The sequence below is a fragment of the Amblyomma maculatum genome, chromosome 1 (genome assembly GCF_055883805.1).
Source record: "Amblyomma maculatum isolate TAMU_Amacu chromosome 1, ASM5588380v1, whole genome shotgun sequence".
NCBI lineage: Eukaryota > Metazoa > Arthropoda > Arachnida > Ixodida > Ixodidae > Amblyomma > Amblyomma maculatum.
The window spans coordinates 182,678,095-182,705,960 of record NC_139344.1 but is presented as its reverse complement, the minus strand read 5'-3'; the positions used below and the strand labels follow the sequence as shown (position 1 = coordinate 182,705,960).

At 46.7% G+C, this 27,866-nt stretch overlaps 1 protein-coding gene across 1 annotated transcript in view; it reads right to left on the bottom strand.

The window, feature by feature from the left end:
- Positions 1–27,866, bottom strand: part of LOC146205064 (uncharacterized) — a 120,698-nt gene that overhangs the window by 24,054 nt on the left and 68,778 nt on the right. The window contains exons 9-11 of the mRNA XM_084589749.1: positions 5,596–5,716; positions 3,034–3,097; positions 2,827–2,955 (exon numbers count right to left, since the gene is read on the bottom strand). Of these exons, the coding sequence (XP_084445875.1) occupies positions 2,827–2,955; positions 3,034–3,097; positions 5,596–5,716 (314 nt within the window). The remainder of the gene's footprint in view (positions 1–2,826; positions 2,956–3,033; positions 3,098–5,595; positions 5,717–27,866) is intronic.

Genomic DNA, 27,866 nt, shown 5'->3' with positions numbered 1-27,866 from the left:
AAAGAATTGAGAGGGGTAAATGACCTAAGCTTATTAGTGACTTTATGATGAGCTTTGCGATAATCTGACCTGCGCTTTTAGTGTAAATGTCTCATATATACCACTTCGGGGATGAAGCTCGTACAACCACATTCCATTCAAGATGACCGTCGCCCAAGTCAGCCAGCGTTGACTGAGCAGCGATCACCTGTACAGCTCAAGTTGCTTCAGCAGAGTTTTGTAGCATGGTCGCTACACGGGGTTCAGACTTAACTTTTTTCTTTAGCGTAAATAACGGCAAGTGCGGCATTTGGGACGCCAGTTAATTTAACATAGCCAAAAGCTACATGCTCCATCGGATGGCCAGTCCCGCGGCGTCTGCTTGCGTTTCGACGGCGACCTCGAGCAGAGTTCGACGGCTGCGCCACCTTGCATAAAATTGAGGCGCCGATTCAGCAGCATGCAGAACCCGGATATAGTTTGGCAACCGATCTTGGTTTTATTAACGTTGCTCGAAACCAAGGAATGTGTTATAAAGGACGTCGAGAGAGGGCTGAAGAAAGTGTCGGTGGCGGCACAGTACGGCCTATCAGACACAACCGAGTTGACAATTAATTTACAAGAATCGGAAAAAGGTGCGGCAGCAACTGCAGCAAGATTCTTCTTCGCTGTCACGAAAGAGAATTTGTGCGTCGAAGTATGAAGACGCAGCACTCTTGAGATGGCTTCGAGAAACAGCGTGAGAAACAGCTTGCACGACAAGGCGCTTCAGTGTTTAAGATTTGTTGAAGATGAGATCGTTCGGAGTGTAGTGAAAACACTCCGCCAGATGAAAATCACCGCATTCTTCCACTGGTAATGCACTCGTGAGATAAACGCTTCAGTATTTAAGATTTGTTGAAGATGAGATCGTTCGGAGTGTAGTGAAAACACACCGCCAGATGAACATCACCGCATTCTTCCGCTGGTAATGCACTCGTGAGATAAACATTGTTCATGCTGAGTTTGTGTGTGTGTGTGTGAAATGTGCAATAAATAGTGTTTAGAAGATAGGTTACCCATTTCACATGCGACGAACCTAAAAACGCGATGTTTTGGATATAACGCGGTACCGCTAACAGCACAGATTTTTGCAACTCCCGCAACTTATGTTATAAGCGGTCTCCACTGTATTTGCTGCTAGCAATAGTTTTTTCCAGTGAACAGTCTTTTCACACTTTGTCCCTTTCATCGTTGAACAATCACCATCTCTGGAATAGAATGGATTAAAGAACTCCCCGAAGTTATCGGCAAGGCAATCACTGTTGAGAACAGTGCTGTGGATACCGACCCTGTGAACAAGTAGACTGAAGAAACTTGCGCGTCATCGCCATAATGAGCTACCAACAGAGTGATATTTCCTACGCAGATGAAGCTGTGTTTTGGTACATGCTTCCAAACAATACGCTGAAACGGCGTTAATTTGGCAGACGCTTCTGAGCAAGATGCTAACATGCCATGACAACAACATGACGGGGAAATTACCATGCTGGTGTTGCTCATCATCAACACGGATGGCTCAGCAAAGATTCAACCATTCATGACTGCAAAAATCAAGTCTTCGTGATGCTTGCAGAACACACTTTCGTTTGAGGTGATGCACAGGTCCAACCAACAAGTGTGAATGATCTGCGAACTTTTTGTTAAGTAGCTGTAGTCTTGAAATGACAACCTAGTTAACCAAGGTCACAATGTCTCCCTCCTTGTGGGCAACTGCTCTACCCACTGCTGGAGTGCCAGTTTCAGCACCAATGAAGCTTGCTTTCTGTTATTAAACACTATGTCAGTAAGGAAAAATCTGCATGGCGAAGGCCAGTTATAGGATATGTCTGATGGAAGGGGCTCCTACAAAACCTGACTAGAAGAACTTTAAAAATTGACCTCCGATGCACCCATGTATATGCTGGACGAGTTGTGGAATGATGTGAAAACCAAACTATGCAGAACTGCTTCCGACATTCTGGTCTATGCTTTCCCAGAGTAGATGGAGTATTTTCTTTGCCACAGAGCTCAATGATATGAAGGAGCACTGAACAAGGTAAGGGGGGTACGCCTCAGTTCGCAGGTCGAGCCAATATTTCGACAAGTGGACTTGTCGAAACATTGGCTCGACCTGCGAACTGAGGCGTACCCCCCTTACCTTGTTCAGTGCTCCTTCATACCGTGTAAACCATCTTCTTCCTCTCGTTCTACCTAGAGCTCAATGAAGACACTTCAAGGTCATTGTAGACCCAACTGCATGAATTTCGTGGCACTATTTGACATAGTGCAGCAACAAGAAAACTTATCTCTGCGGATGTCAATGTTGAGACCTCAGGTGAGCTAGCAGACCAAGACATCCTTGCAGATGTCGTGAATTACAAAGACACCTTTGACGCAAGATCTCGTGCTAAGCGCTTCGACATGCTTCGTGTGCTTCACACGGTTTACCGATAAAATAATATGGTCTCAGTTAAAAACGTGCTCTCCCCAAAGCAATGAAGATGCTTATTTCACTCAGTTATTTGCATGTGCAGCGTAAGCGGCCATCATAGAAATATTTTTTTTTCATTAAATTTACTGCTTTTATATCAAACTGCCCATTATATCCAACTCGTAGACATTTTTGCAAGCTGGACATATGCAGTTTGTTATGATATGTTAGGTTGGGTTTTATGGTGCAAAAGCGGATAAAGCTATGCTGCGCCAAACACAAGATAAAAACTGATGAGACATGTGCAGTTTTGACTAAACATACAATACTACTTACAACACCTTTCAGACTTGACAGAAAAGCACTGCAGAGCTGTGAAATAAAAACTTTTTCACCTCTGGCAAATCGTCAATAGGCCCAAACCATGGCCAGTGCTTGAGTTGCACCTGGTCACTGCTGTTGCTGTAGTACAGGTTGTGACGCTCACTGGGCACCGTTTTGTTCATCACACCCAACAAATGGCTCTGCAATTTTATAAGTAAACTATCATGGCAATTTTGTACTAGTACTAAAATGCATTCACGTGTACTATTTCTACTTACATTCACTTTTCCTCCCCTAATGCACTGAAGAACCCTTTCATTGGTCTGCTTTAGTCTTTCCTTGCTGCAGCCAGAACAGAACAAAAGTTATTTGAAGTTGATGCATAGCAATCTTTCAAGAGAGCATATGGTAACATTAGAGTCACACAGCAAATTTCGATTATTATAGGTACGAAATGAATCCAATCAATACACATCTGGCACTGTTTAAAGGAGAATTCAATCAGGTCTCATCATACTAAACTCCAATCCCGTTGGTTTACGAAGTGCAACAGAGGACAGCTATCCTCAATTGGGGTACAACCAAATATAAAATATAAATGAAACTTGCAGAAAATTGCTCTATAAAACTGTATTCACACTGTCAACACTGCTTGCATGCATGGGTCTAAAAATGTTCAACCTGAATACTTGTCTAATATGGAAGTCCAACGAAACTGGTTTTTCTGCACAAGATTTTTGTGGGAGCAATATCAACATGTCATACTAAATTAAGCTAGGATTTCTACATAACATTCCCATAGATCAGTAGAGCCCACAAGAGTTGCTGATTTAAGTAAAGCTAACTGTATCCACGTTTTTATCTAAAACTGCGAGAACATCGATGATGCAAGATACACTGCAATTTTAATGCCAGCAAAGCCTCATCCACGCTCAAACATTACTTTAACAGCGAGAAATAATACTGTGTTAGGGGTCATTTTTAAAATATTGTTGGCGTGAATAGTCTGTGTAGCACATAGTACACTGATAGTTGTGTCGCACATTTTCGTCCAATGTGATATAAAACAAGGCCGCTCCTTCCGCTCGCTTTTGTCTTCCCTTGTGGACAGGATGATAAAGGCAATCTTAATAAAGGTAAAGTTTAGACAGGGGGAAAGAGCAGGTAGTAAATTTAAATTACTTAGACGGGCAACCATGCATGTTGTTTGTATATGTTATTTGCTGTAGAAACATCAGTTCTCAAGATCAATGCATCAACTATCACATGGAATGAAATCCCGTGCGCTAGAGTTGTGCGAATGATCTGCCATACTCCACAAGATGTGTTTTGTCTAGCGTTCTTGCCATCTGCAATCCCACACTTAGCACGCGTCAATGAACGCCACGCGACAGGAGCAACCATCCAAACTCACACTTGTCGGAGAAAGTGCAACAGATACTGCACCTTTCCTTTAGTGTAAACCCATTATTATATGCAGCACTGCAACGAATGCAGATAAGAGGAAAACGATGACAAGCAAATGATAGGAGAGGAAGGGTAGGCTTTCTCTATTCTCCTCTTAACAGACTTCTAAGAGACCCTCTAATTATTATGATTTTTTTTTTGCAGCAGACAGCGAGGCGTCACTGCACAACATGAAGAGAAAGAAAAGGGATATAAGGGTTGCATTCTCCATGTCATGCGCTGTATTTTTGCCTGGCTGGCGTTCATATCTGTGCATTCCCACTGCAAAATCGCACGTGTACCTGAGCTGTGAGTATTTCGGTGCCGTCCCCTACGGTGCTTCTCATGGCCAGAGACTCGCTTTGAGATGTTAAACCCCGTAAATCGCTCAATCTATGTGCTACAAGCATGAAAAACAAACAGAAGAATGCCCACAGCACTGAGCCAGGACCGTTGTGCGTGACAATGCGTCATCTGCTGGTGGAGGTCAGTTCAGGTGGAACCTGGCGGCAGCTTTGGTCTCTCCACATAAGGTTTTAGGTCCGCGCGCTGACGTTAGGGTGGCGACAGTGAGCAGGCCGAAAGTTTATAAAGGAGGTCGTGGGCTGTACACACCATACTACTGCTAGCTGCCCACATCTATCAGAATAGGAAGAAATTCGACATATTTACTGCTATACTTATTTCCACGAAAGTGCAAATTTTGAGGCCTAAAAAAAAAAAATGATACCCAAAAATCATTCACCAAAATCATCTAGCTAGAAGTATCATAAAATCATTCACCAAAATCATCTAGCAAGAAGTATCATAATAAACATAATAAACACTAGGCATTACTGCCTGTCTCAATTTTCAGTCATTGTGCCATAAAAATTTCCTGCCTGCAAAGCTGCCATTTCCTTTTCCTTAAATAAAAGCAAGCAGTTATGCTTCTTTTCTGGGCAATTACACAAAAGTGGCAATTATTTTATGTGCAATTGCACAATAGGTGGCATCTCCCCATTGGTAATGCATCAGTTGCAAAAAGCGATGCACACTGGACGCACAAGGGCTGTCTTGTAAACCAGAGATCTCTCTATTCAAGCTATCAAATACATAAAAATTATACATAAACTATATATATTGCACAAAAGTATTCTGTATTTCTTATAGTGCACACCTGAGTGATGGAACATGCACATAAGCATTTTATGTCAGAGAGAGGAACAAAAGTATCAGCTGCAGAACCATCAAGTAACAAATGTCACCTGACACTAATTTCTGCATGTATCAAAACTAATAGTATCACTATATTATCACTAAGACAGTAGAAGCAAGTAAAATGATGTCACGGAAAACATGGCTAAAATAAGGTAGAAAGCCTTAATACACAAAAGAATTGACATGTTACGTACCGTGTTCCTACTTCACCTGCTGCATCTCCTACACCTTCTGAAGACAGGTCAGATTCTGAGCATAGCGCATCCAAATAGAAGTCGTCGCTATTAACAGAAGGTGGTCCCTGTGTGACTGGCACTGCAAGCAAGCCAAGCCAAGAATGACAGAACGAAAACAGGAAGTTTCTGGCCTTATACAAAAACATATCACCAAAACCTACTAGCATAAACACACACAAAAAAAATTTTCTGCAGCATGCCTACACCTCACCAAGTGGCGCTCCCTTCGAAACCAGTTCGCGCGTGCAAAAATTCTGAAGCGTAAGCTTCACTTGTGCGTAGAAATGGTTTGGTTTATGTCTGGAGAGTAGTTCAGCACTTTATCAGCCGATTACTACTTGAATTACATGACAAAGAGCGCTGCATTGACTTTTTTCTCCGTGGTCACAACAGTGTGCGGCTACAGTGGGCGCTTGTAGTGACTGATTAAGTAAAATGAAAATGAGAAAGCGCAATGTATAAGAAAAGCGAACTGTCAACACTTCAACTCCCGAGACTATTGCTAGCACATGCAAGGATGACGATGATATGAATGACGTTTTTCATATAATGACACTTTTGATGGGCTTTCTGCTACTCTAAGCACCTTCACTCTAAAGAACAGTATACAGGCAACTAGAGTGAACTAGAAATCGTATTTTAGCTGACCGTAACGACAAGTTAAGTTACAGAATTTCATTGAATAAGACTTCATTGAATAAGACTCGATCTTTTACCTTACTAGCATTCGCCTATTGGAATACTAACATGTTTTATCCTCCTCGATAAAAAAAGACGTTTGAAGTCTGTTTCATCCTAAGGTCATTCATAGGTTAATATATACATGAAGGCCCGTAAAAATGCTCTCATTTTGTTCTCTTCCCTCTATAGGAGAGGTACCGTTTTTGCCAAAAGTAACCGAGCAGCCCTACCAGCCGGCGGAGCGGGCACGGGGTCGAACGGCGGTGCAGCCGCCGCCGTCGCTGATCACTGCTCTCCAGCGGCGAGTGTAAGCTGGTTGACATACTCCATTGCTCTCCTCTTAGGATGATGAAAAGTAAGCGAGTATCGGCATCCGTTTTCGTGTTTTCGGAGCACTGTGTTCACGAAAGGCGCTCCGCACAGCAATACTTGCTCAACGCTTGTTTTTGGCTGGCCCTGTGACGCTGCACTCTTCGTTAGGATGCCTTCGCATATAATACCAGTACAATGCTTCAGCAGTTGCAACGACTGTGCAAACAGTTGCCTTTCTGCCCGTTTGGAGCGCCGGGAAAGTAAAACGGGAAATGGATTTAGAAAACTCAATGCGCTTATTCCTGCGGTTCCCAGTAGTCTGTTGTGACGATGACCGGCTTGGTTGCGACGCTTCGCAAAGCTGGAAGAGAGAACAAGAAAAGATTTCCACCTATTTAGAGTGCCCCTCTTGCTACATACTGTATTTCGCGCCATTTGGTAATGTACAAAATGAGCATAATGTTTTTCATTTTGGTAATTACGTTCATGCATTAACCTGCAAGCAATTTATTTGTTTAATGAGCGAACTGCATGAATGAATGCATTCTCACAGCTCCATACAGCAATAATTTCCTCTAAGTATGACAGTTTTTCTTTATTGGGAAAGCATATGACCATAGTAATAGCTATACGTTCTGAAAATGAGCAGAATCTGGACACGCAACATTTGGACTGCGAACAATTTTTGTGTTACTCGCTATTACCTAGTCACTTGATTGGTAATTGTCTGCTGGCAGTGTGGTGCTGTCAGTAACTCGTCTAATAAGATGTTGGAATGGGACATTCAAAAGCAAAGCAACGCAAGATAACTTTTGCAAACTTGAGATTCCCAGACCCTGCTGAAGTCCATAGCCACAACAGGGTGAAAAGGTTCAATGCAAGCAGAAGGACAATTTCTTCGTAAGCAGCTTACGTAATAATAGAGTCCTAAGATAATAGCAAGGAGTTCTGGGGGATCATGCACTAGGAAGCATTTATATCACTCCTTTTCTATGGCCTAAAATGTTTGAGGCAGTTGCAATCCGTGAACAATTTCAGGCATTCAGTTTGGCGTCCCAATCCCGAAACACATTTCGCACTTGTATGTGCTAGCAAGCAGACGCAATGCGATGTTGGCAGATATTGCTTTATCACATAGACATGAATAGCCGCACTTGAAACAGCAAAAATTATTGCTTCATTTTTTTTTTTTTTTTTTCGTCTCTAGCTCATAGTGGCATCACAATTGAAGACTACGAATGGCGGAATAAACCACACAAGTTTTCAATACCCATACAGTATCTCACTGTGCTAACATCACAAACGAGACACAAGCAACTATTTATTTAAATCGTTGCACTTACAGGAGCTGTGTACTGATATTAAACGCGTAAGGTATTCTAACAAAGAGTGCAGCTTCACGGCAGAAGCTGAATATGAGCATTGAGCGAGATTAGCTGTGCACAGCATCCTCCATGGCATGCAGTGCTGCAAAAGCATAAAATCGGACGCCTCACTTGCTACCCGCTTACATTTTATCATCCCAAGAAAGATGGCGAGGAAGCAGCCTTACATCAGCAAACTTAACACTCGCAGCCGGGGGCAGCGGCTTCTACGACGATCGCCATGCCGCCACACGGCCCAGTGTCTGCTCCGCTGGCAGGCTGGGCTGCTCGGTTACTTTTGGCAAAGACGGTACCATGAGTGCAAATGCAACATTCTCTATGATCGCATGCAACAAAATTTGTGCGATCTGCTGAGCTTTTTCAATATTTGCAAATTTTTATTGAAATGCATGTCATCTTATTCTGCTATGTTGTTGCACCCCTCATATCCACTTTGGGGCATTACAATCAATGTATCAATTTAATATATATATATATATCAGCCAGACTACAGTCAAACCCGAATATAACGAACTCGGATAGAGCGAATTATGTTTTATATCGAACACTCGAATTTACGCTAGCATTATGCATATAAAATGTATTTTTTATAACGAACTACACATCGGATATAGCGAACTCAGCGCGCGCGATCGGTCGCCAAACGCCCGCCAACGGGCAGGCCTTTGTGCCGCCTCCGAGTTCTCTCCGGGCAGCCCACGCTGCCGGGCCGCAATACTTCTAGCGCATGCCGTTGTCAGATGGGGAACGGAGCCGTCACCAATCCCCCTCCCAAGGTCTCACACAGCGCATACGTCATCACGTGCCCGCTAGGGTGCTTCTGCTGCTTCTGCGCCGATGCCACGCTTCCGTAAAACGCAGGAGGGGCTCTCTACAGCAGCTTCCACGAGGGACCCTCCTGTACGCATGCGCGGCCGTCGCCCGGAGTAGCGTGAGTAGCCTTTAAAATCCGCGCCATCGGCCAGCCTCTCTATGCAGTGCTCCTATTCGGCAGCTGCCTACCATGTGATCAAAGACGTTCGAGCAGCTCCGGACCTATTGCGCTTCGAGAAAGAAGCAACACCGGCCAGAACTGGTTTCAAGTTTGGGCGAAGGGAAGGCAGCCTCCGAACAACGAACGCGTCAGTGGCGAACTTTCCCGCATCCTCGGAGCTTTCTTTGTTCGCGTTTGCAAGTCGTGCTGCTGCTATCCTCCCGATTCCGGACGTGCCTACGTTGCTGCTGGCTTGCATTCCGGCGCTACATCCTGCAAGATGACGACGAAGCAGAGGCGTGCCCTACCGCTTTCCGACAAACTGGAGATAATTCGCCGCGTTGGCCGCGGCGAAAAAAAGTCTGACGTTGCCGCGCATTTCAAGATTCCGCGGAGCACGCTAAGCACCATTTTGAAAAACCAGTCGGCCATGAGAGGCAATGCACAGGAACGACCAAATGGTGACGGCTTTCGCCACCGCAAGCCGGCTTACGACCAAATAGAGAAAGCGCTGTACCAATGGTTCTGGGACGTTCACGCGTGAAATCTGCCGGTCTCTGGCCCCATGCTACAACAGAAGGCAAAAGATTTTGCCTTCGTCCTGGACGTCGAGGGGTTTACAGCGGGCAGTGGTTGGCTCCAACGATTTAAAGACCGCTACTCCATCACCGGGAAGGTGGTTGCAGGTGAAAGCCAAGCAGTGGACGCTGAGAGTGCTGAAAAGTGGGTGCAAGACGTGTGGCGTGCTGTCACGGAGAGATACGAACCGTGCAATATTTTTAACACCGACGAGACTGCCTTGTTTTGGCAACTGCTGCCGAGCAGAACCTTGGCGCTAAAGAATGAGAAGTGCCATGGCGGCAAATTGAATAAGGCCTGAGTCACCGTTCTTCTCACGACAAACATGGACGGTTCATCAAAGCTGCGGCCGCTTGTCATAGGCAAGTTCAAGTCTCCTATGTGCCTGCGAGGATGCACTTCATTCCCAGTCACATACAACTCAAATTCTAAGGCCTGGATGACCAGAACGTTGTTCGAAGCGTGGCTGCGTGGCTGGGACGAGGAACTTGCAACGAGCGGGCGAAAGATTTGCCTCCTCCTCGATAACTGTTCTGCGCACCACTGCGGCGTCACGCTCAAGAACATCGAGCTTTGTTTCCTGCCACCGAACGCAACAGCGGTTTTGCAGCCCCTCGATCAGAGGATCATCCGCGCTTTCAAGCTGGGCTACAGGAAACACGTCGTTGAGCGGCTGTTGGTGAAATTGCGGGTTAACGACGAGCTCAAGATTAATTTGCTGGCCGCAATAGAAATGATTAACCGTGCCTGGCAAGACGTGACGCAATCCACAATCCGCAACTGCTTCCACCATGCTGGACTATGTCGAGAGGATGCAGAAGCTGCTAGTGAAGCGCGCACTGTGCAAGATGACAGCGATGTTGCCACGCTGTGGGAAGAACTCGCTGATGTTCCGGACGCTGTGCCCGAAGAAGTTGCCCTGGAGGATTTTCTCACTGTTGACGACAACGTAGCCGTGACAGCGAGCCCGTTGGACTCGGAAATTGTTGCCGACATGCTGGCATCTGGTGCGAACGAGGAGACCGAGGAGCCGCCGCCGGAGGACGATCGCCCTCGCTGCTACCGAGCTGCTGCGCCGATACTGCTCCGGAATACAGGGAAGCGGACTGGAGTTTGTGGAAATGATGTCGCTTGTGGAAAGTGCGATTCTCGCTGATGGAGTTAAATGCAGTGTTCAGGCGAAGATCACTGCCTACTGCAAATAAGTGAGCATTTATCTGCAATAAATTTCTTTTGTAGATTCATGGTGAGCGGCACGGTTTTTCTTTAGTTAGTGCGTTTTCGCTGCGCTGTCTGGACATCGTGTATAACGAATTTGGTACTGAAGTTCGTTATAAACGGGTTTGGTTATAGCGAAATACTTTATATAGCGAACAAATTGCGTTGAATTACGCAGTTCGTTATAACCGGGTTTGACTGTATACCCACTGCAGGGCGAAGACCTCAACCATATATATATATATATATATATATATATATGGCCAGACTTGACCCCTGCTACCATGTTAACCTTATCCGCCCACATTAAAGCCCCTCTATCTCTGGAAAGTAGCGAAATTGTAAGATCTTTGCCGCCGCTTCCCTCTCCTGGCGCTTTCCTCCTCGCCCCTCTACGCTCCCCTCTTCAAAGAGAGAGTGAGGGCGGGTTTTCTGGTTCGTCGTTGGCTGCCGGGCCCCCTGACGTGACAAACACGTCACCATACGTCATCAACGCGCACAAAATCTTGTTTTGCTTGTTTTTTATTTTCTCGCTGCCGCCATTAAACTGCCTCGTCGTACCGTTCCTGTGGCTCGCGCGCGTGCAGTTTCGTGCACGCGATGCCGTGCTGCTGCGCGTTTCAGTGTTCAAGTAGAAATGAAACAGAACATAGAATAGTAGAACAGAAACAGAACATAGAATAGTAGAACAGAACGACTGCCGCGCTTCGCTGATTACCAACACGGCACTGGCAAGGTTAATTGAATTGAAGATTTTTTCACAGTCTCACATGTCACTGACGAACCCATCGCCAGCCGTAATCGAAACTGTAAAAATTGCTGAGAACTTTTTCCGCAGTAACAAAGAGGGTCTCCTCAAAAATTCAATCAGCACTGCACAACTGCAGACCCGGATAAAAGATAGCATTTCATTGGTATCTTGCTTCCCAGCCTGCCACGATGTTGTAAAAGAGATTGTGAGTGCTTTCGTGAAAGTACGGATCCAGATTTTTGTCCGAGATGAAGCCTCCAAAATATCTCCAGTGACTAGTAGTAAATGCGGTAGCAAAAGCGTAGGCATGCAGGTCGCTGCAGCTCAGATTCCGTGACAGTATGCATTCGTAATTTCATGTTTTATTAATTTGAAACATTTGTGAAAGTTGTGGTTTGAAAATATCCATACAATTAATATTTTGCCTGCCGCCTGAATGAATCTGTAAATTGTTCAAAATTTCTGGTAACTGCTTGCATTTTTTAAAGATATTCTCGTGCATATCTGAAGCTTATAATCATCGAAATTAAAATTGGATTGTAGCGTGTGTGAAAAATGTTTCTACGAAAATTATTTGCTTGCACTTCGTTTTCATATCTTATCATTTCGTTAAGGTTTCTCAGCATCTTCCAATTGTCTAAGAGTGTTTTTCTGTGCATTTATTTTTATTTGAAAATGTGTGTTTTCAATTAATGTGCCTGCGCCAGTCTTAGGACCCTTTTCAAAGCGACCAGTGCTGTGTCAGTAAAATCAAAGATGCTACTTGGTTCCAATGTGCAACACAGTGTTTATCGCTACATTTCTTCTGTATTTGGAACTGTGTATTTTGTATGCGCCACATCTTACGACCTTTAAAGCAAACCAGTATTGTGACAATAAAATAAGACCCTATTTTACCTGAGTCACTTTGCCGATCAATTGATTTTGTGAAGAAATAAAAGCCACTTTTTTCACCTACACTGCCTCTGATTAGCAGCTGTAGGAACACTGCTTCATCGTTTTCTTACAGATGTGATTTGAAAATGAAAGCATACAACAATCGACGCTTTTGCTTATAGGTTAGTCAGAAGCGATCGATGTTAGAATTCGCCGGTTTGCCGCTCACGCGCAAAGATGCAGAAGATTTCTGAAGGGGCCATTGGCTCTCATTCAGGGTCATCTATCTGTCACCCAACACAGATGACACCATAATTGCCTGCTCAGTTTATTTCCCGTTCTTGATGCTTCAGAGTACCCGAGCGCGATGCTGAGTGCAAACATTTCTTGCCGTTTTGAGCATGTCTTCTCCTTCCTTCTTTGTTATTGCGAACAATATGTGCCGCTAAAATCAAACATAGCATTTTCAAATCGATTAGTAGTTACCTGTGCAAAGCAGATTTAAAAGAACGCTTTAAAAGGCAGCACAAAAAGCCCCCGCCATTCACTATCATTGACCCTTCCGCGGCGCCCCTCGAGCGCAGGCAGGTTCAGCGTGCCGTGCGCAGCGCTCCCGCCGGTGGGAGAGTGGAATCGGAGGAGAATTGAGGAGGAAAGCAGCCGAAGGGAGGAGAGTTTCGCTACTTTCCAGATAGAGGGGCTTTAGCCCACATAACTTTCTGTCGCCCTCTGGTATGCTTTCCTTCCCTTGGAATACAGTTTGTTACCCTAAGCGGCCATCGGTTACCCTCTCTTCGCACTACATGTCCTGCCCATACTTATGTTAGTAATGAGTTATTTCTCTGACTCCCTCTTCACGCTTCTTATCTCTTAACATTACCCCTACCGTTTTTTTGTTTCATAGCCCTCTGCGTTGTCCTCAACTTAAATAGAATGATTTTCGTTAGCCTCCATGTTTGAGCCCTATAGGTGAGTACAGGTAAGATGCAACCGTTGATACTTTCCTCTTGAGCGATACCGGTAAGCTGCTAGTCATATTCTGCAAGTACTTGCCAAATGCGCTTCATTCCAATTTTATTCTTCTTGTTATTTCCCTTTCATGGTCCGGATCAATGGTTACTACCCGTCCTAAGTAGACATATTCGCCTACTAATTCCAATGCATCACTACCTAACATAAATTGCTGTTCCTCCCGAGGCTGTTAATTTTCCTCTTCAGCGATACCAGTAAGCTGCTAGTCATAATCTGAGAGCACATGCCAAATGCACTCCATCCCAATAGTCTCCTTGATATTTCCCTTCCATGGTCCGTATCTGCGGTTACTACCTGTGCTAAGTAGACATATTCGCCTATTACTTCCAGTACTTCGCTACCTAACGTAAACTGCTGTTCCTTCCTGAGGCTGTTGAACATTACCATAGTCCTCTGCATATTAATCTTTATACCTACCATTGTGCTCTAACTATCTAGGTCATCAATCATTCTTTGCAGTTCATCCCGAGTTACTTAGTAAGGCAATGTATCAGCGAATCGCACATTATTGAGGTATTCTCCATCTACCCTTATCCTTAACTGCTCCCATTCCAAGTCTCTGAATACTTCCTTTAAGCAAGCTGTGAATATACTGAGGAGATCGTCTCTCTCTGCCTAACACCTTCATTTATGGGAATTTTGTTACTTTCTTTATGCAGAACAATGGTTGCAGTGCAGCCATTATATATCTACCCTCCAACACCTTCACATATGGCTCGCCTATATCCTGATTTCGCAATGCCTGCATGAACGGCGAGGTTTGACTCAGCTTTTTCGTATACTGTTTGCGTTCTTCCATGGTTCTGGTGCCGTCGATGACACCAGGCATTGCGTACACAGGGTGGCCAGTTTTCCTTGCACAATATCCCCCAGTCTTTCAACAAATCTGCAGTTACCTGGTTCTCTCCAGCTGCTTTCCCTCTTTTTCATAGTTTCTAAAGCTTTCTTCACCTCTTCCTTCGTCACTGGTGAAACGTCTGCCTACTTTTTCCTACTGCCAATTTCATTATTATCCTGACTACTTTGGCTACTCTATAGATCAGTACATAACTCCTCGGCTACTTTGACCATCTTGTCCATATTTGTGATGACATTGTCCACCCTGTTCCTTAGCGCATATATCTGATTTTTGCCTATGCCCAATTTCCTCACCATTTTTAGGCTTCACCCATGCTTTATAGCATGCTCAAATTTCTCCATGTTATACTTCCTTATATCGGCTACTTTACACTTAATGATTAGCTTTAATATCACTGCCAGTTTTATCTGGTCTGTTGGGTTGGAAGCTTTCATACTTTGGCGTTTCGTAATCAATTCTTTGGTCTCCTTAGACACATAACCGGTATCTACTCTGACTATCCTACTGCCTACTTCTACAGCGGACTCAGTAATGATATCTCTGACATTATTGCTCATTGCTTCCAGTTAAATCTTATCATCCCTGTTTAGAGGTGAATATCTATTCCCAGTTCTATCTGGTCTGTTGGGTTGGAAGCTTTCATACTTTGGCGTTTCGTAACCAATTCTTTGGTCTCCTTAAACACATAACCGGTATCTTCTCTGACTATCCTACTGCCTACTTCTACAGCGGACTCAGTAATGATATCTCTGACATTACTGCTCATTGCTTCTAGTTAAATGTTATCATCCCTGTTTAGAGCTGAATATCTATTCTGTAGCGAAATCCTTAACTCTTTTGCCCTCCCCCTAACCGCTAATTCGTTGCTGGACTTCTTTCTTACTGTTTCCTTCCCTCTTCAGATTTAGACTAATTCGACTATATATATATATATATATTGGTTCAGGCTCAGCGGGATATTTAAGTAGGCTATAATCAGGGAGGACTAATCACTGCCTATAGAAGATGAGCCCCCCAGGTTGGAAGGCGTCCCACATGTTACTGGGGATGAACAAAGGGCGATTCCTAGTAGCTCCAGGACGAATGAAGCGGCTGGGCTAAAGCCAAAAGGACGCTCAGTTGTGGATGTGTCGGGAAGCGACCGGAAAGTCCGATGTTGCAAGGAGATATATCACATAGCAACATGGAATGTAACTTCTATGACGCAAGGTAAACTGGATATCGTCAAGCGAGAAATGGACAGATTGAACATTGATATCTTGGGTATCAGCGAGCTCAAGTGGACCGGAATGGGAGAATTTAACTCCGGCGACCATTATGTCTTTTATTGTGGGCACGAATCCAAGAGAAGGAATGGGGTCGCTCTCATAGTAAACAGAAGAATGGGCAAAGCAGTGCTAGGGTACAACCCCAAAAACGACCGAATGATTTCACTTCGGATCCAAGGTCATCCTTTCAACATAACAGTTATCCAAGTCTATGCACCGACCACTGCTGCTGAAGAAGCTGACGTTGAGAGATTTTATGCGGACTTACAATGCCTTTTAGACCGCACCCCATCATCAGACGTCGTTTTCCTCATAGGAGACTGGAATGCTAAGGTCGGGAGTGAAGAAATATCCGGAATTACAGGCAAGTTCGGTCTTGGTGAGCCAAATGAAGCTGGGCAGAGGCTAGTAGAGTTCTGTCAAGAAAACAACCTGACCATAGCGAATACTCATTTTCAACAGCACAAGAGGCGCCTGTACACATGGATTTCACCGGACGGTCTGTACAGGAATCAGATCGATTATATTCTTCGCCGGCAGAGATGGAGAAGCGCTATACAAGCAGTAAAAACAAGGCCTGGGGCCGATTGTGGCACCGATCATCAGCTTCTTGTTGCCAAAATTAAGCTTCGATTGAGGAAAACGCAGAAAACTAGAAGGCCTTTCAGGTATGATCTGGATCAGATTCCATTAGAATATGCTGTGGAAGTGAGGAATCGATTTCAAAAATTAGATCTAGAAGACAAAGAGCCCGAAGAGATGTGGACTGATGTTCGTGATATAATACAAGAAGTTGCTACTAAGGTAGTTCCAAAGCAAAAGAAATGCAAAAAAGCAAACTGGTTATCTGAAGAGGCTTTGCAAATAGCTGAGGAAAGGAGGATGGCAAAAGGTATGGGGGAAAGAGAAATATACAAGGTTCTCAATGCGGATTTTCAGAAAATAGCAAGGAGAAATAAGAATGCCTTCCTGAACATACAGTGTCAAGCAGTTGAGGACAACAGCCAATTAAGGAACACAAGGGCTCTGTATAAGACAATCAAAGGTATCAAAGGAAGCTTCTGTGCTAAGCTGGGCGTGATAAAGGACAAACGAGGCAAGGACCTCACTGAAGCCTCAGAGATAAAGAAGAGGTGGCAGGAATACACAGAAGAACTGTACAAGAAGGACCCGGATGTGCAAACCCAACATAGGACGGTTGTGATTACTGATCTCGAGCCGGGCATCCTGAAGAGTGAAGTTGAATGGGCCTTAGCCAGCCTTGCTAAGAACAAAGCTAGCGGAATTGATGGTATTCCAGCTGAGTTGCTTCAAAACCTCAACCACGACGCTGTTAACACACTGCATACATGTCAAAAGATTTGGACAACCCTGCAGTGGCCACAGGATTGGAGGAGGTCAGTTTACATCCCCATTCCAAAGAAAGGCAGTGCCAAAGATTGTTCCAACTACCGCACGATCGCGCTTATTTCGCATGCTAGCAAGGTGATGTTAAAAATCCTGCAAGGTAGGCTGCAGCAGTATGTGGATCGGGAGCTTCCGGACGTGCAAGCTGGGTTTCGCAAGGGCAGAGGAACTAGAGACCAAATTGCCAACCTTCGCTGGATCATGGAAAAAGCAAGAGAGTTCCAGAAACCCATTTACTTCTGCTTTATTGATTATGCGAAAGCGTTTGACTGCGTAGATCACAGCAGATTGTGGCAAGCTCTCCAAGAGATGGGAGTTCCAATTCACCTCATCTGTCTCCTCAGGAACCTTTATGAAGGGCAAGAGGCCACAGTCAGAACTGGGCATGGTCTTACTGATTGGTTTCCGATTGAGAAAGGGGTGAGGCAAGGCTGCATACTGTCGCCCTGCCTATTTAACCTATATGCAGAGTGCATCATGAGGAAGGCCGGTCTGGACGAGTCTTCAGCTGGAGTGAAGATTGCTGGAAAACGTATCAACAACCTTAGATATGCGGATGATACCACTTTAATGGCAGAAAGTGAAGTGGAACTCAAGAGACTTCTGATGCGCGTACAAGAAGAGAGTGAGAAGTTTGGGCTTAAACTGAACATTAAAAAGACGAAGATCATGGCGTCTTGCTCTATCAAGTCCTGGAGCATCAATGGACAAGAAGTGGAAGCTGCTGTGACAGATTTTCTGTTCTTGGGCGCCAAGATTACCTCGGAAGGAGACTGCAGCCATGAAATTAGGAGACGCCTGCTTCTGGGAAAGAGAGCAATGGTTAGCCTTGACCGCCTAGTAAAGAGCAGAGACATTAGTCTGCCAACCAAGATCCGTATAACCCGTGCTATGGTCTTTCCAGTTGTGATGTATGGATGCGAGAGTTGGACTGTGAAAAAGGCTGACCGCCGAAGAATTGACGCGTTTGAATTGTGGTGCTGGCGAAGACTCTTAAGAGTTCCTTGGACTGCCAGAAGATCAAATCAGTCGATATTGTCGACCATAAACCCTGACTGCTCATTGGAGGGTCAAATTCTAAAGTTAAAGCTCAGCTACTTTGGTCATCTGATGAGAAGAGAGGATTCGCTGGAGAAAGATTTGATGTTGGGAAAGGTTGAGGGTCGCCGGAGAAGGGGTAGGCAGCGAACGCGATGGTTAGATGGCATTCTCGAGGCATTGCAGATGAAGCTATGTGATGTTAAGAAGATAGTGAGAGACCGGAAAGCGTGGCGTGACATGGTCCATAGGGTCACGAAGAGTCGGACACGACTGAACGCCTGAACTGAACTGAATATATACCATATTTAAATATCCCACTCAGCCAGAACTAGGCCGTATGTGGATATTTAATTGGCTGGTCAGGATCTTAATGACCTTGAAAGAGAAAATTTAATAATCTGAGAAATAACGCTGAGTGACTTTGCCCGGATCCTAACGGTGTTTACTCGCTTTCCAGGACCGGTGATAAAGAGTCACTCGTTGAAACTCACGAAAGTGAAAATAAAGAAAAGCTACTTCACAAGCCTAGGCCTGTTTCGGCATTATCGCACTGGAGTGACCTCTCAATTGAGGTAACTGCAGTTTTACCTTCAAAGCAGCTTTTGTGTCCTTTTCTGTACGAACATATGCACGGGCAGTACTGCAGGTGAATGGAACTCACAGCACAACTTCTATGCGTTCGATTAGGATCACACGAACATGGAATATCACGTCTAATTCTTCTTGCGGCTTGTGATGATCTTAAGCTGCAGCGGTGGCGTAGCGGTAGAACATCCGCCCCACATTCCAGAGAACCGCGGTTCGAATCCCAGTGCTACACAATTCTCCACCGGATTAAAAAAAAAATTCGCATGTCGATGGAATTGCATATTGGACTGCGACTGATGTTGGTGAACACCTCCGGCAGTGCACTCCCTCACAAGAACAGGAGTTGGCCACCCTGGTGCAGTACCTGGCAGCAACCTCCCCTGATTAGTCCTAAAAAACCCCGGCCCTCAGTCACCAGCGGCTGCGGAGCAACTGACCACGGTGACAGTCAGACTGTGCACAGCGGGGGGTGCTAAGAATTTCTGGCTCCACTGGACAGGCCGCCACTGGAAACTGGCCCTGGCAACATTTAAAGGGGTCACGACATCTAATATGTGAGCATAAACTGATTATTGCATTTCACTTCACACACATTAAATTATAAATCCACGAAATTTGAGCTCATTCGGTTCAGTAGATAGTTTAAAAATGAATTTTTACTGTTAATATCGAAAGCAGCTTTCTGGTCTGGCAACCATTAACCATTGACGTCACGAGATCTCCTCCCCATGTCGTCTGCTATTCGCGGTGTTTGCTGCGCTCTTGCATGCACACCGTGGACGGTGGCCAGCTTTTTTTTTTTTTTTCTTCTTCTTCAGGAAAAATATTTTATTCGCGTATTCTTTTTTCTTTGATAAGCCTTCACTGTAATATGCGACCTTAGTGATTCTCGGACTTGTTTTGGGCTTCATCAAGAGATTGTCGAGGAGGCCGAAATCAATGGCTTTATGCTGTATTATTAAAGCATACAATCAGAAGCATATTGTTCTTACGTTTTGAGAGTTAGCTTGTTTAGCAACAAAACGCTTCGCGTGTAGAAAGGCGCATGTCCAACGTTTCCTTCCGCCGTGTGCGCGGCGAAATGGAGAAGGGGTTAGTGTTGTTTTGCCTATTGCTGAACTGAGCTACTGCTAGCCGCTCTTTCAGTTCAAAACTAAGAGGAAATCCCAAACAAGCATACTTTGACGTAAGAGCATACCTTGCAACATAACAAAAGCAGACAAAACTTTTGAACGCGGCGGTACCCCTTGACTTGCTGTTATATGAGCGTGTTAGTCAAACTTAATTATTTTCAGCTGGTAAAGCATTTTTTTTTTTACAAAACTATGTTCAGTTTGGCCACGGCCAGCGCACGAAAGCATGCGCAGTCACCGCCGCTTCAGTCCAATCATCGCAAAATCCAGCGCAATTCGAATGTGCTTCACTGCCCACACAGAACAAGAGCCTCCCATCTGCCGCCGTCTCCGCGTCTCGCCTACATCGCAGCCGTGCGCGCAACTGCGACCGACTCCGAATCCAAATGACGTCTCGCGAGTGTTTCAACGTAAACACAGTAAGCATACACCATTTAGTATTTAGTGTGAGCCCTAAACTCCCACAGGAAAGCGCCAATTCGCGGATTACAACTGCGCTCCCAACATATTTACTCATAAGCGGCACCGACAGCTGCCGGCTGCGCTAGCCAGACAGGGTCACATCGACGCTTCCCACTCAACGTGCGCGTGCTTTGAGATGTAAGCAGTCGTCGATTTGGAATCACTATTGCCAGAACTACACTCGATGGCCACAATCAACCGCTAAAGCTTGTGAATGTGCGCTCCGTAATCGCCGAAACTCTAGACCCGAACCCCGCATACTTGCGCTAGGTCTACTCTTCGCGGAACGAGTCAGTACCGTATTTGCACGATTCTAACGCGCCCCTGACTGTAACGCGCAGTAATATTTAAGGCCCGGAAACCACCACAAAAATAACTTGGCGCAGATTGTACCGCGCACTGAATAACGCAGTCAACAAGCATCTGAAAGTTGCTTAAAACATTTAATCGAACTCAAGAACACAAATTGGAACACACGAACACAACCACGAGATGGAAATATCATAGTCTACTCGCCGTCAGAGTCGGAAGACAGCTCTTTTTCACTGTCCACCGACCACAAATGGTCATCGCGAACGCATGTCTCTGAGACATCTAATGCACGGTACGCTGCCTGGTTCCCCTCTTTTTCTGCTAACAGGATTACTTTCCGCTCGACGCCTCGTAATGGAAGCGTTGTTGCCTCTCCATCTTGTCCCTGTGCTGTGAGGCTGAATGCACGTATCCCAATGCAGCTTCTGGGCACATCAGCATAACGGAACGTTTGAGAAAAAATGCCGATCGAAACGCTGGATCCGCTCATGGATAGATCCGGCTAAAAACGGCTTGCTGATACCGATGTCAATGCGGCTGGCTATCGTTCATTGAGCTGCTTCGTTTTGGTTTTTGAGATGTAGGTTTCGGTTTGGAGGTTTTTTTTGTTTTGTTTTGAGTCAGATAGTAACGCGCATGTATTTTAGAACACTTATTTTCGGAAAAAAAGGTGCGCGTTAGAATCGTGCAAATACGGTAGTCTGGCACAGACTAACATCTCTGGCCAAGGTTACGCCGTGTGTTTTCATTTTTATGAAAGCTACAGACAATCGCAGCCGTTCAAGCCGTTTACTCATTGGGTGTCAAGTTCTCGCTCGGCCTCCGATCCGACCAAAACAGATCGGGCGACCATCCGCTGATCATCAGTTCCGTTGGTGTCGTGGGGCCAAACCAACACCCTCTAGACTAGCTAAGGCCTCTCCATATCCTCCTCTCCTTCGTGTCTACGTCATCACACTACGACGGACCGGCCCTCCGCGCTTTCGGGGAGCAGCCGTCGTGCTATGTGGTGCCCCCTCCTGCTTGGCGCTACTGCGCATGTGCGGAGTAGAACAAGCCGAAGTATCGAATCTAAGAAACCATTTTGATATCTTTATTACTGCTTTATTGCAAAAATAAAATATATTGCCACCTAGCGTTGCCAGGTGGCGCATGACTGAGGTGTGAAAGGAGGACGAAGTTGAAGAGGACGACAAAGTGTCGCTTGCACGTTTGCGTCTGTGCTGCTGTGTTCTTGTGTCTGGGCTACCCCCTGCTATCATTGGTATCCTTAGTCACCGTGTACGTGACATTCTGGTGGAGCTGCTGGGAAAAACGATCGCCTATGCAAGAATCTCCATCTACAAGACGTCGCGCCAGCCCTGTACCATTGGACACCCCCGTGCATCGCTCCAGTCGACGGCTCCAGGGACTGTCTCCGGAGTTTCAGCCAGCACCCACCGCCATGACATCTAGTGCTCCTGCGCAGCAGGTGACGGGCCTCGCACCGGCCTGTAACTACACCTTGCAGGCCCCTCGGGTACCGAAGACTTTCCATGGGGACCTCTTTGAGGATGTGGAGGACTGGTTCCTTCAGTTTGAACGTGTCGCTGCATTCAACCAGTGGGACGATGCTGCCAAACTAAGGAACGTCTACTTCAGCCTTGAGGACGGCGCCCGTATCTGGTACGAGAACCGAGAGCAAACTTTAACTTCGTGGCGGGAATTCCGTCGTCAACTGCTCGAGGCTTACACTAGCGCAGATCGTCGCGAGCATGCAGAACGTGCCATTCACTCTCGCATCCAAAGGCCGAATGAGAGTGTCCAAGCATACGTCGAGGACATGACGCGCCTCTTCAGGCGAGCCGATCCCGCCATGTCCGAGGACAAAAAGGTCAGGCACTTGATGCAGGGTTTGAAAGAGCAGTTGTTCGCAGGCCTTGTGCGAAACCCACCCTCGACTGTAAACGGATTCCTTGCGGAGGCCACCACAATGGAAAAGGTGCTACACCAACGTGCCGTGGCTTATGACCGACCTTTTCATACACGCACAACCGCGGAATCATTTGCATCTTCAGAGCGGCATCCCGATGCATTGCGCGAACTGATTCGCAGCGTCGTGCGCGAAGAACTAAGCAAGTTCTGGAGCCCTCTGCAGCAATCGCCATCTTCCGTTTCTGCTATAGTGCGGGAGGAGGTGCGGCAGGCACTCAAGAGCCCTCTTTCGCCTGTAGTTCCGAGCCCGCCATTGCTGTCGGGGACCGACAATCGTCCCACATATGCGGAAGTTCTGCAGAGTCAGGCTCCCCCTTCACCACCGCCCATTCTCGCGTCACCTACAGTTCCGCTGCCCTCGGTGCAGCCAGTGCAGAACTTCGACAATCGCCCGCTGCCCCGACGCAAAGCCGACATTTGGCGCACGCCTGACCGCCGTCCGCTTTGCTTCCACTGCGGTGAACCAGGACATCTCTACCGGGATTGTCCGTATCGACGCCTCGGTCTCCACGGCTTCCGCATCGACTCGCCTCCTCCCCGGTTTGGTCAACGACCCCGAGTTATTGAGGAGTACCTGGCGGAGCAGCGTTCATCTCGTTCGCAGCGTCAGCCCCGCTCCCCTTCGCCAAGGCGCTCCTCCTCGTTCACTCACGGTTCCTCGCGAGAGGACCAAGGCCGCTCCTCTAGCCCTGGTCGGGAAAACTGAAAACAGCGACCTTCGGGGGCGAGGCCGCTGGTAGTCGCTGCGTTGAAGACCTCCCGTCGTCGCCGCTTCGATCCGACCGCGAGCTGCTGATACCGTCACCCAGGGAAGCAAAAAGCGTTTCTCTGGACATTCCGGTTATTTTAGACGGTCGCACTACGGTCAATGCTTTAGTGGACACCGGTGCCGATTATTCAATTTTGAGTGGTCGCATGGCGACTGTTTTGAGGAAGGTGCTCACTGCTTGGCCAGGTGTGTGCCTTCGAACCGCCGGCGGTCATATAGTTACTCCAAAGGGGATGTGCACGGCTCGCATTCAGATTAACGGACGTACGTTCGTCGTTAGTTGCGTTGTTTTAAGTGACTGCTCCCATGACCTTATCCTCGGCATTGACTTTCTGCGGGAGTACGGAGCAGTTATCGACCTGCGAAATAGACTCGTCACGTTTTCGATGGGACAATCTACCGAACAAGATAGTAGCAGTCCTTGCAATAACGCACTTCGTGTTTCCGCTGAGAGCGTCTCGCTGCCGCCGCGAAGCAGTGCTCTTGTGGAAGTTACCTGTGACGATTTCCGTACCGGTGATGCTGTAGCGGAGGCGAACCATACACTCCTGCTTGCTCATGGCATTTGCGCTCCCCGAAGTTTATTGTCGTTTCACAATGGCCGGGCTGCACTCCTTGTCACAAATTTTTCTAATGAGTACCGACACTTGTTCCCGGGGACTGCTATCGCTTTTGCTGACCATGTTGCGCACGATCCGGTCTGTTTTGCATCCACGGCAGTAGAAACTAACGAGCCATCTCTTGACAACATCGACATTAACTGTCACTTGTCCAAGGAGAAACGGCGGGCTTTAGAGCAACTGCTGCTAGACTTCAAGCACTGCTTTGCTTCTTCCTCGAAGGTTCGTCAAACGCCCATCACACAACATCGCATCATTACTTATGACGACGCTCGCCCAATACGACAGCAGCCTTATCGTGTGTCTGCCAAAGAACGAGAAGTGATCCAGACGCAAGTTCAGGAGATGCTGGATGATGGTGTTGTGCAGCCTTCACAAAGTCCGTGGTCTTCACCAGTAGTCCTTGTCAAAAAGAAAGACGGCACTCTTCGATTTTGCGTCGACTATCGGAAATTGAATAATGTGACAAAGAAAGATGTATACCCGTTGCCGCGCATCGATGACTCACTGGACAGATTGCGACGTGCGAAGTATTTTTCATCTATTGATTTAAAAAGCGGCTATTGGCAAATCGAAGTAGACGAAAGAGACCGAGAAAAAACCGCATTTGTCACTCCAGATGGCCTATATGAATTCAAAGTACTCCCATTTGGATTGTGCTCTGCCCCAGCTACATTCCAAAGGATGATGGACACCGTCCTCACTGGCCTCAAGTGGCAGATCTGTCTTGTGTACTTAGACGATGTAGTTGTTTTTTCCGAAACATTTGATCAACACCTCGAACGCCTTCGAGCTGTCCTGGAAGCCCTCCGTTCTGCTGATCTCACGCTGAAGCCTCAGAAATGCCACTTCGGGTATACAGAACTCAAGTTCCTCGGCCATGTTGTAAGCGCTGATGGGGTGCGCCCGGATCCCGATAAGACTGCTGCCGTCGCACGATTTCCCGTTCCAGCTAATAAGAAGGCTGTTCAGCGCTTCCTCGGCCTGTGCGCATATTATCGGCGTTTCATTGCGGACTTTTCTCAGATCGCAGAACCTCTGACGCGCCTTACAAGGAAGGACACCTCCTTTGAGTGGAACTCTGAGCAGCAGATGGCATTCTCTTTGCTTCGTGAGCGCCTTCAAACATCCCCTGTTCTGGCGCACTTCGATGAAGCGGCTGACACTGAGGTACACACTGACGCCAGTAGTATCGGTCTTGGCGCGGTCCTTGTTCAGCATCAAGACGGGTTTGAGCGAGTAATAGCCTATGCCAGCCGCACTCTCTCTCGTGCCGAAATGAACTATTCCACCTCAGAAAAGGAATGCCTGGCGGTCGTATGGGCTACTATGAAGTTTCGTCCCTATCTTTACGGCCGGCCATTTAAAGTCGTTACCGACCATCATTGTTTGTGCTGGCTGGCAAATCTGCGAGACCCATCTGGACGACTTGCACGCTGGAGTTTACGTCTTCAGGAGTTTGACATAACCATTGTTTACAAGTCCGGCCGCAAACACGAAGACGCCGACACGCTGTCACGAGCACCCGTTGACACTGGCGATACTACAGCCGATGACGATAGCGGTTTTCTAGGAGCCCTCAGCGCATCTGAGCTCAGGGATCGACAAAGAGCTGATCCAGACATCCTTCCACTCATCGATTATCTGGAAGGGCGTGATACGATTCTGCCTCGACACCTATCTCGGCACCTTGGTTCCTTCTGCATACGGCAAGGCGTATTGTATAAAAGAAACTCCCAGAGCCAAGACAGAACTTACCTTCTGGTAGTGCCATGCGAGCTCCGTGAGGATATTCTCCTTGCTTGCCATGATGAACCAACGTCTGGTCATTTGGGTTGCTCACGGACTCTTGCTCGAGTGCGCAACATGTATTACTGGCCAGGACTTTCCGCAGCAGTGAAACGCTATGTACGAAGCTGTCGCGAATGCCAGCGCCGTAAAACACCGCCCCAGAAGCCTGCCGGATTTCTCAAGCCCGTTAAAGTACCCCGCATTCCGTTCGACCAAATTGGAATGGATCTCCTTGGCCCTTTCCCTTTGTCGCAGGCCGGAAACAAATGGATAGTAGTCGCTACTGACTACCTGACTCGATACGCTGAGACAAAGGCAATCCCTCATGCCACAGCTTCCGAAGTAGCAGAGTTTTTCATGCACAACATAGTCTTGCGGCATGGCGCCCCTTCCTACGTCATTACCGACAGAGGGACAGCTTTCACATCACAGCTGATCGACCGCATATTTGAGCTGAGTTGCACGACCCATCGCAAAACCACAGCGTACCATCCACAAAGCAATGGCCTTACAGAAAGATTGAATAAGACGATTGCGGACATGTTGGCAATGTACGTCGATGTGCAGCACAAGACCTGGGACGAGGTGCTGCCGTACGTTACATTTGCGTATAATACAGCCTTACAAGAGACAACGCGCTTCACACCATTTCGACTTGTTTACGGACGCGAAGTTCAGAGCATGCTCGATTCCATGCTCCCGTGCCCAGATGATGACCAGCTATCCTCAGATGCCCAGCAATATGCCATCCGCGCTGAGGAAGCCCGCCAGCTCGCCCGTGTGCACATTGGGCAGCAGCAGACCACTGACGCGCACCGTTACAACCTCCGGCACCGCCAGGTTGACTACAAGCCTGGAGATCAAGTCTGGGTATGGACACCAGTTCGCCGTCCAGGCTTGTCAGAGAAACTCCTTTCCCGCTACTTCGGGCCGTACAAAGTGTTGCGCCGTGTGAGTGACCTTAGTTATGAAGTTATCCCAGACGGTGCCACACAACCAAAACGTCGAAAGCACAGCTCGGACATTGTGCACATTGTGCGACTGAAGCCGTACTACCACCGATAGCGTATGGCCACCCGCTGTGGCCACTCTCTTGCTTTTCACACCATTTTTACCGGCCCTTCTCATTTTTTTTTCGGAGGGAGGGGGTAATGCCACCTAGCGTTGCCAGGTGGCGCATGACTGAGGTGTGAAAGGAGGACGAAGTTGAAGAGGACGACAAAGTGTCGCTTGCACGTTTGCGTCTGTGCTGCTGTGTTCTTGTGTCTGGGCTACCCCCTGCTATCATTGGTATCCTTAGTCACCGTGTACGTGACAATATTATTTTGTAAAAATTCATGTTTTTTGTTGAACAGCGTATTTTGTGAGCTAATATTGTTTTGTGCTCGTGATTTTTTTTTCTTTTTCATCTTCATGCACAGTCATCATCATCATCAGCCTGATTATACCCACTGCAGGGCGAAGGCCTCTCCCATATTTCTCCACTTAACCCGGTTCTGTGCTAGCTGCCCCCACTTGACCCCTGCGAACTTCTTAATCTCATCCGCCCACCTAACTTTCTGCCTCCCCCTGCTACGCTTTCCTTCCCTTGGAATCCAGTTTGTTACCCTAAGCGACCATCGGTTATCCTCTCTTCGCACTACATGTCCTGCCCATGTCCATTTCTTCTTCTTAATTTCCACTAGAATGTCGGTAACTTGAGTTATTTCTCTGACCCACTCTGCACGCTTTCTATCTCTTAATGTTACCCCTAGCATTTTTCGTTCCATAGCCCTCTGGGTTGTCCTCAACTTAAGTAGAACTCTCTTGGTTAGCCTCCATGTTTCAGCCCCATAGGTGAGTACAGGCAAGATGCAACTGTTGTATACTTTCCTCTTGAGCGATACCGGTAAGCTGCTAGTCATAATCTGCGAGTGCTTGCCAAATGCGCTCCATCCCAATCTTATTCTTCTTGATATTTCCTTTTCATGGTCCGGATCTGCGGTTACTATCTGTCCTAAGTACACATATTCGCCTACTATTTCCAGTATTTCGCTACCTAATGTAAACTGCTGTTCCTTCCCGAGGCTGTTGAACATTACCTTAGTCTTCTGCATATTGATTTTCAAGCCTACCTTTCTACTTTTTCTGTCTAGGTCATCAATCATTATTTGCAGTTCATCCCCCGAGTTGCTTAGCAAGGCAATGTCATCAGCAAA